This window comes from Triticum dicoccoides, chromosome 2A (genome assembly GCF_002162155.2).
Source record: "Triticum dicoccoides isolate Atlit2015 ecotype Zavitan chromosome 2A, WEW_v2.0, whole genome shotgun sequence".
Taxonomy (NCBI): Eukaryota; Viridiplantae; Streptophyta; class Magnoliopsida; order Poales; family Poaceae; genus Triticum; species Triticum dicoccoides.
In genome coordinates, this window is record NC_041382.1 from 663,515,458 (window position 1) to 663,524,852 (window position 9,395).

The window sequence follows — 9,395 nt, forward strand, 5'->3', positions numbered from 1 at the left end:
TCACAAATGTCCGTGTGTTGCATCGGGTGAAAAAAAACCACACTTTCCTAACCCAATTGCTCAAGACCCCCTCTCATTCCATGACACACCGCCAAGCATGATGACATGAACAAACTCTTTGAAATCCTCCATCCTGCCATAAAAATATGTATTGCAGAAAAATATAAACGTATTTCAGAAGTGTACTAAAGATGTGTGGAATTTAAATCATAGAGATATCTACCTGGTTGTGAGTATCTTTTCATGCCTTTGTTGGAGTTGCTTAGTGATGCCCAAAACATATCGCATTATACCGTAAATAGTAAAGTCCATTTTAGTACAATGTTTTTTGCTTCACTACGGAGGTAACACGAATTTTCATGAAGCAATGTTGGCTAGGTTTAGGGACTGTGTAGCATACACTATTCGTGCCCAACAATCAAGCACCTATTTTTAACCGGTACTATCTTTTTCATTATAATTCTCAAAAATTTATTGTACATGAACAATAAATAAATAATTTCTTTATTATGACTTAGGCATAGTATTTTCTAACATAATTTTTCCCGGTGATTATAAACAATAAATAAATAAATTTAATATAATTTTCTCTCGAGTTATGGACAGGGTAAAACTTCGTTCATGGGATTATAGCTAGGGCAGAGGATGAAATTTTTTTGAGGGGGAGACTTTTGATTGATTTCTAGCTGGTTTACTTCTTTAATATCAATCCTAGAAATCTCTCCCTTTCCTTCTTTATTATCAATTCACGGAACCCCTCCTTTCCTTCTTTGTTCTCTCCATTCTTCCTTATTAGGACACTTTCTTCTTATTACGGGACGTCTGGCTTCCCACTTTTTTCACGGAATCCCTCTTTCCTTGTTATTACGGGACAGCTTCCCACCTTTTTTTTGCTTTCAATCCCAAATATCGCAATTGCATTTTGTTTCCAAGGTTCCCAAACGTAGACATGTGCACATTGTTAGAAAATGGAGGAGCTAAATAACAACTGTAAGTTGAGCTAGGACAAGCTATACACTACATGATGGAATCATGTGGCTTAATCATGTTCTGAGGAAAGAGGATCATCATATTGAAGAACAAAGTTACTTAATTAATCACTATTTCAGAGGAAAATGATCTGAAGGTCAAATGACAACAATGTCATCACTCAAATGAACAAGGTCATCCCATTACAGGCGGTGTCAGGTGAGTTTAGAGGTTGAACACATGGTGGAGTTAACTTTACGTGGAGATGTTTGCTGCAAGGAGCTAAGGCTACATTTATAACTGGAACTATATAGGAACATTGTCAAATTAAATTCATCGACAAAAAAGCATGGCTGCATCGAATTATGCTTTTGCACCAGATATCCTCCTACAATAAATTGAAGCAAACTATAAAGAACTCACTTTAATCATTAGTGGTACAAAAAGTTCAGCAAGAGATTCTTTATTAGTGCTCCCAAACCCCTTGAATAGCACATCATTTCTCTGAACACCTGCAAAGTCTGCACCATCTACAAAAGGGTATAAAATATCTTACTATTAGTTTAATTAGTAATCAGATGATAATAATATGACACAACAGCAGATTTAGTTTACAATCTTATCTTATGGAAGTATTAGTAAGAGAATAACAGAGTTAACACTGGAGTTGGGACTGTGAACTATCTGCCACTGCAAGCTGACCACAACACACACATTACCATCATGCACTAAGGAGGAGGGCCTGGACTGGATGAATTCTTTTTTTTGTCATACTGACAACAGAAGAACAATGACAACAATATCTATAGGATGGTACGTACTTGTCCATTGGCACATTTAACTAGATCACGAAGATGTGATAACTTGTTACTTGGCCTAGGCACTTACCTGGCCGTGGGGAGTGTAGCGACGTAGCCGGCATCGATCGGGCAGGGCAAGGCAGCGCAATCCTGGTGGGGGCAGTGCAGGGCGTCCATGCTATGCAGAAAAGATAACATCATAATCAACTTGCTCTTGTCCATCCAAAAACTCAGGTTTTGTGTAATCTATGTTTTCAGATAACCTTAATAAGTTGTTCTAAGTAACACGCTTCCTAAAATATCAAACTTATAATCTAAGGTGATGGCAAAGCATTATAGTCAGGGTACAAATCCTTGGATGCCATCATAATTTATTGTCAGTTATCATAATAGACTAATAGTTACAGAGGATGCACACATGCAGACTACAATAATCCTTTGGTTCTTGTACAAATTGCGTGGTATATCAGACATACTAAACAATAGGCCTGTCAAATTGAAAATTAAGCCAGAGGTTGCCAAATACAACCGGGCTTGTCAAATAAATATGTGAAATCAACTCATAAGCTCATGATATTTTTCAATCAAATACAAACAGCAGAATTATTTTAGCTGGGCTAACAGATGAACAAGCTAGATAACAGAGAATAAGCTGATAGGCCATGCATTACAAATTTGATCAAAATTCCACAAATTTCATAGGTAGTATATATAGCCAGTGGGAATAAATACTAATCGAAGTTGTACATCGGAATCACAACTAGAACCTACCTGTGTTTCAGTTCTGAAAATTGTAGCCTATGTATCATAAAACTGTTTTATTTTGCACAGGGGACCAAACCGTGTACCCCCATCCACCCCTTGTTCAAAGATTTTCTGCTCTTTTAAGTCTTGGATAGCAAGAAAGAAGACTATTGGAGATGGTTGAGCTGATCTCATACTTGAAGCATGAATGCCAACTATCATGGCATCGTTTTATACATTAGAACATCTGGAAGAAAACACGAACGATTGTCCTATTCATAAATTTTCATAAATGCAAGATAAATAAAATCAAGTTTGCAGTAACCTTTTCAAAATGCAGTTTTTGATGTTCCATGTTATTTTCCAGGGTAGAAATCACCCGAGATGAACGACATACCAGATCAAAGAGGAGTGTTGCTGGCAAGTTCCTTTGACCTGCTCGATCTAGATCATCGGCTCAATCCTGCTGATAATCCATGATGTGCTCTTGGGAAAGAGAAAACAAGAAGAGGGTCGCTGCACCTTGCCAAGTGGGAGGCTAGATGATCCACTAAGCCATCTACTTTTTTCCTTCTCAACATCAAACTTGGGCTTCCATGTCTTCTCCAGGATAGAGGTGGCTACCTTCTAATCATCGGCAAAAAGAATATTGCCATAAACGATGCCATCATGCATTGTCCAAATCTCAATTCCAATAGCAGCAATTGGATCAAAGTCAGGCTTGTCAAGCTCAAAGTACTCAGGGTTGGGGATATCTTGGGGCTTCCAGATTCCCTTGTAGCTGGGGTTGTCAATCAGGGGTGCATGCCACTTGCCTTTGTAGGAAGGATTCTGCTTCATCCGCCTCTTCCATTCACCACAACCAGGTGCCTCTTCACACTTGGGGAGTTGGGGTTGTCAATCTTCGGTGCTTCCCATTCGCCATCCTCCTCCTCACCCACGACATAGGCAACCTCGGTGGCGTATAGCTCCACCTCGGCCACTGAGCGGAGGCAGAGGGAAGGACGAACACGTCAAGGAGCAGCAAGAAATCAAAATCAAAGCGGGCCAAATTGGCGGAGGGAGGCGGGCGGGCGCAGATCTCGCGGCTCGGCGGCTCACCTTGTCTTGTGCGCTGGCCTTGGCCTCGTCGTCCGTCGCCGCCGCCTCGTCGTCCTCGGGGAAGGCAAGCGTGGTGTCCGGGCTGGCGATGCCCTCGCTACTATCGTCATCGGCCGCGGGCTTCTCGTTCGGTGGCGCCGCCGGGGCCTTCCTCGGCCGGCGCCGGTCCCACAAGGGGATCTCCGCCCGCGCCTCCTGCTGCTGGCAGCGGCAGCGGTTGCTGGCCCGCACGATGGATAGCAGGTCCACAACAGCTCGCTGAACTCCTCCTCCCGTGCGCATCCTCTCCCAGCCACCGCGGCCGCCATGGATCTCGGCGAGCGAGCGAGGACTTGGGTGGGCTTCTGCGGATGATGGGAGAGCAGGGGAGGAGGCGGAGGTTTGGTTGTTTTAACGAAACGTTTTTCAGATTAGCCACTTTAAAAAAGGAGTGCGGGTTTAATATCAGAAACTACGGGGTCTCTTTTGTAAAAAGTGCGCGACGGTGAACCCGGAGACTCAATCCGTGCTTTATTATTAGGGAGAGATTAAATAAGGAGGTGGGGGTAAAGAGCCCCTTTAGGTTGGTGTTTACATGCCATATAAACCCAACTCCACTAATCCACATATCATTGTAATGCTATGTTCTCACACTTGCCCATTCTGCTGTGGCCCCACGAAAGGCACCTACATCACCCTTAAGTAAACCCGCCCATTTCCATGTATTACCCTCACTCTCAATTATATGCATTACATGATTCCATGACGGCATTGCCTCATCGAGACAATTGCGTTTTGTGCTTCCAAAGCTCCCACATAACCAGAAGGGTGATCACTCTTATATCCTTTCTCTCTCGTCCGGTTCCTCCCCTGTCGGTGCACCACCCCCTTAATCTCGTTCCATTGGATGGGGCCCAATCAGGTTTGTGTAGAGCCAAGCAAACTTTAGTTCAGTGGAGCGAAGATGTAGTCCATCAAGATGTGATTTGTGGTTTCATCCTCTTGGTCATAGAATCGGCATGCATCTTGGTGATCGAGACCTCTACGTGCAAGGCAAACCAAATTCCAACACCTATTTTGAATTGCTAGCCATGCAAAATATCGACATTGAAGAGGAGCCTTGGACTTCCATGTGAATTCCCGCGTGGGGATCACTTCTCTTCTCCAAAATTTTACCTTCTACGCCGATTTAGAGGAAAACCACCCATCCGACTCCCAGGCCCATGAAATGGAGTCATTGCTTGCCGGATCAAGTTGCACCATCGTCACTTGAGTCGAGAGGTTGAAGTATTCGTGCAATTCTAGCGGTGAGAGCTCCGGGCCAATGTCCACTGCCCATTCTCCTGTATGTATCGCATGCCAAACCATGCATGAAGCTCTCATGTAGTGACCCAGACGCTCATATAGGCTAGGCACAATCTCTTGTACCCGGTACCGGTTGAGCCATCTATCTTCCTAGAACATTGGTGTACGACCATCGCCAAGCACTAACCTTGTTGCTGATCGAAAAAGTTACAAAGATCCATTCGGTACTTGTATTTGAAACTCCGCCCATGGCCTCTTAGGATCAGCTCTTTGTAACTGGCGCCACCATGCTTGCATCATGATATTTAGCCATCTAAGTTTGGGATACCTAAACAACCAGCCCATTTGGGACTACACACCATCTCCCAAGGCACCGCGCACTGCCCACCATTGGCCTGTGCCTTTGCACACCACAAGAAGCCACAATACATTTTGATCGTGGCCATGATTGTTTTCTAAGGAATATCCAAGGGCAACATGCCAGCATCACATGGATTGGAATCAGGCAAAGCATAGACTGCACAAGGATCAATCTTCTACCTTTTAGCATGGAAGTAGCCTTCCACTTTGGTAAGCATACTCCCAGTTGATCCACCATGAGTAATCATGAGGCTTCCCCAAACATCTGCATAAGTGACTCACAAGCTTGCAAGTCCTGATCACGTGGCTTTAAGAATATCATGATGTCATCCACAAACATTGCGAGCCACTGATTCATACCCCTTGTTGCCAGAGGATCAAGGACTCCACGAGTTGTTGCAATCCCAAAAATTTGGTGTAGTGGCTCCATGATCAGAATAAACAACATGGGAGAGAGCGGATCGCCTTGCCTTATCCCCCTTCCATTGTAGATCGGCATGCCGGGAACTCCTTCACCACATATCTAAGCAATCCATTGCGTGCAAAAGCCCATTCTTCTCATGTCCTCCAACAAGAATGGCCACCTCACTGAGTCAAATGCTTTTGAAATATCGAGCTTGAGCATTACCGTAGATTCCTTGAGAGCGTGTAGGCGTCATGTCGTGCATTGTACCAGCATAAAGTTGTCATGGATCGAGCGTCCCTTCACGAAGGCGCTTTGATGATTCACCATAAGTTTTGGTAGATCCTCTACGAGCCTTGTTGCAAGTATCTTGTCGAAGATTTGACTGATCCATGCACTAAGCTAATTTGCCTGAAGTCCTTTATGTCCATCGCCCCATCCATCTTGAGAAGCCAATAAACTACCGCTTTGTCAATTGTCGGCAATCCATGCATGTCACCATGATAGAAAGATTGGAGAGGCCTCATTAAGTCGCACTTAATTATGTGCCGGCAAGATGCAGAAATTTGCTAGTGAAACCATCCGGCCCCGGCGCCTTATCCGGTGGCATGTCCTTCACCACCTTCTTGACCTCATCCCCTATAAATGCTGCTTCTAGGTGCGCCAAGTCCATCGAAGCAAGCTGAAGCCTGTTGAGAAAGAGTGTGTCCGTGGTGGCACCTCTCCAAATAAACTTGAGTAGTGATGATCAATCAATTAAAGTTGTGCATAAGTATTTTTGCACTAGTGATCATCTCCTCCAGAAAATCCACTCAACTCGATCATAGGCTTTCATCATGTATAGCTTTATTGCATGCAAAGTTTGCCTCCTTCTCCACTTCTTGATTGCACACACGCACTCATAAGTAACTAACACATTGTCCATGATAAGCCTACCCGAAACGAGGCACTGTGCTCTTAGGGGATCGGAATAGGAACACCCTTTTCATCTGTTTTCAAGAACCCTTGCCGCTTTTTCGTACAAAACATTACACAGACCAATGGGCCGGAAATGAGAGAGAAGGTCCGGGCTTTTGACCTTGGGAATAAGAACTAGGAAAATATCGTTGAAACCTATTGGAATTTCCCCGTCGTTCGAAAACTCATGAGAGCATCTCCAACAGCTGCCCAATGTGCGGCACGCTAAAAATCAATTTACAGCGCGTCGATCGCCTACTTTGACGAGGCGAGGAGCACTAGTTCCAGCGGCCGCGATAAATTTAGCGCGCGCGTAGCTCCAGCAGGCACGCTAAAATGCAGCGCGCGCTCTCGCACAAACAACATATGCGCTCCAAACACAAGCAAGAAAATTAAACACAAACAAAATAAATCAATAATAAATAGTTCAATTTCATTATTACAACTCAAACAAATAGTTTATCTTTCAATACAACAAATAGTTCAACAATACAACATCAAACACACAAATCATGATGCATTTTGTCGGCCATTCCAAGCCCACCACTCCTCAATGAGATCATTCTGAAGATCATCATGCGCTTCGGGACATCGAATGGCATGATGGGAGGCAACAAAATAGGCCACCCTTTCAGCCCTCCGCCGCACTCGCACGGGATGTCCCAAGAGCTCATAGTGAGAATAGTCTACATCTTGGCCACGCTCATTCTCGATGATCATATTGTGCATGATCACACAAGCGTGCATGATGTACCAAAGCATTTTTGATCCTAAAATCTAGCCGGTCCTCTTAGAATAGCAAATTGGGCTTGCAAAATCCCAAAAACTCTCTCCACGTCTTTTCTAGCCGCCGCCTGAGCATTGTGGAAATTAAGATTTTTCTTACCTTCCTTTTTTCAACGGCTTCACAAATGTTTGCCACTTTAGGTAGATGCCATCCGCAAGATAGTAGCCATAGTTGTATGTACGTCCATTTGCTACAAACTGCACCGGTGGCAGTTCACCATTTGCAATCTTATTCATCAGTAGTGACTGGTTGACAACATTGATGTCATTCAAAGATCCAGGCATTCCAAAAAAAAGCATGCCGAATCCAAGTCTCTTGATCGGCCACCGCTTTAAGGATTATAGTGGAACCCTTTTTTGGCCGTGGAATTGCCCATGCCATGCCTTAGGACAATTCTTCCAACTTCAATGCATGCAATCTATTGAGCCAAGCATACTTGGGAAGCCGTGAGCTTTGTTCATCTCCAATAGCCTTGTGGCGTCTTCAGCACTGGGAGATCTCAAATACTCCTGGCCAAACACTTGCACAATTCCGGCTGTGAAGCGCTTGACACACATGATGGCTTGGCTCTCACCCATGGCCAAGTGATCATCAACTAGATCAGCGGGGATACCGTATGCCAACATACGCAAAGCGGTTGTCACCTTCTGAAAGGTGCTATGCCCGAGCTCTCCGGCGGCATTCCTCCTTTGCTGAAAAAACCGGTCATGGCTCGCTAGTTTCTTTGCAATGCGCTTGAACAACTTGGTGCTCATCCTAAACCAACGACGAAAGTACGACTCGGGGATGTGGGATTCTCCACAAAATAGTGCCTCATCAGTCTATTGTGGGCATCGATCCTATCCCTCCAAATTTTCTGCCGACCCATAACCGAACCACCGTGCTTCGGTTTTTTATTGATGTGCATAGCTAGGATCATTGCAAGATCCTCCTCCTCTTTCATATCAAATTCTTCTTCGGAAGAATCATATGACGAACTCATCTACAATGTTCAATTTAAACTAGGCTATAAAAACTACAAACAACATGCACCAAATTCATGTAAAAATGTGAAGTTGAAGCAATACATACCTTGCGGGCGTTTTGTCGAACACCTTGCGGGCGCCGAGCGGCAGTGGGTGGCCGGGCGCTGTTCATCGGAGGACTACCGCGCGCGACGAGCGGCGGTGACTAGAGGGAGACGGAGGAAGCCGCGGCGGCACGGGGATAGGCCGGGAAGCGCCAGAACGGTTGCCGGAAGAAATGGGGTGGCGTGGGCGGCAGCGGCGCCAGCGGCTGGATGGGGTAGGTGGAGTTGTGAGCGAGCGCTCGAGAGTCCAGCGCGCACGAGCGAGCGCAGCAAATAAGCGGCGCGCGATGGTGTTTCGGCGCGTGCGCTGAACTAGATATGCCGCGCACGCAGTTTTTACGTCTTCACTGGAGCGCCTGGAGCGGTAGCCCACGCAAAAAGCACTATTTTTTCAGCGCGGCTGTTGGAGATGGTCTGAATTGCATTACAAACCTCCTTTCGAGCCTAGGAACATAGTAGACATGATTCAGCCATTGGCACATTTTTATGAGACGTGATCAAAGATCGATGACACTTTTGCGACCCAAACCTGCCTGGACCTTCTTTTCCTCTCCTGTGTTTTGCCTGGTAAGTATGACGTTTCGCGTTTCAGACTAGTCGTTGAGTTTGTCAGCGTTCAGTGAAGGCAAAATTTCATGTTTTGACCCTTTTGACAAAGAATTTCAGGATCTGACACTGGTTTGAAATTTTTTCGGGATCTGACCCTTTTTCCTACCGCGAGGGGCTCTGGCGATAGGGTTAGACAGCCTACCGCCAAGGCCCCTGGTGGTAGGATACTTTCCACGTCAGCACGCAGAAACGGCCACCATCCCCCTCCGTCGCACCCTACCGCCAGGGGAACTAGCGGTAGACTGTCTAACCCTACCGCCAGAGCCCCTGGCGGTAGGGTGCGGGCAGTTATTTGCCCCCGAAACCCCCGCG

At 45.5% G+C, this 9,395-nt stretch overlaps 1 protein-coding gene and 1 long non-coding RNA gene across 2 annotated transcripts; both read right to left on the bottom strand.

Annotated features, from left to right (window-relative positions):
• Positions 1-1,200: 1,200 nt before the first annotated feature.
• Positions 1,201-2,583, bottom strand: LOC119359793. Its single transcript, XR_005172665.1, has 3 exons — positions 2,541-2,583; positions 1,858-1,947; positions 1,201-1,499 (listed from the first exon to the last, which is right to left on the bottom strand). It is a non-coding gene; the product is annotated as an uncharacterized LOC119359793 (long non-coding RNA).
• A 182-nt stretch (positions 2,584-2,765) lies between these two features.
• On the bottom strand, positions 2,766-3,980 carry LOC119359795. Its single transcript, XM_037625881.1, has 2 exons — positions 3,615-3,980; positions 2,766-3,495 (listed from the first exon to the last, which is right to left on the bottom strand). The coding sequence occupies exons 1-2, from the start codon at positions 3,894-3,896 to the stop codon at positions 3,388-3,390; spliced, it is 390 nt and encodes a 129-aa protein (XP_037481778.1). The 5' UTR covers positions 3,897-3,980; the 3' UTR covers positions 2,766-3,387.
• Between the last annotated feature and the right edge of the window lie 5,415 nt (positions 3,981-9,395).

What these genes read in the sequence shown, in the direction of transcription:
- LOC119359795 (XM_037625881.1), bottom strand. Translation starts at nt 3,896, where the DNA reads ATGCGCACGGGAGGAGGAGTTCAGCGAGCTGTTGTGGACCTGCTATCC. An exon ending in AGGCCAGCGCACAAGACAAG is followed by an intron (nt 3,496 to 3,614) that starts GTGAGCCGCCGA and finishes GCCTCCGCTCAG; the next exon opens with TGGCCGAGGTGGAGCTATAC.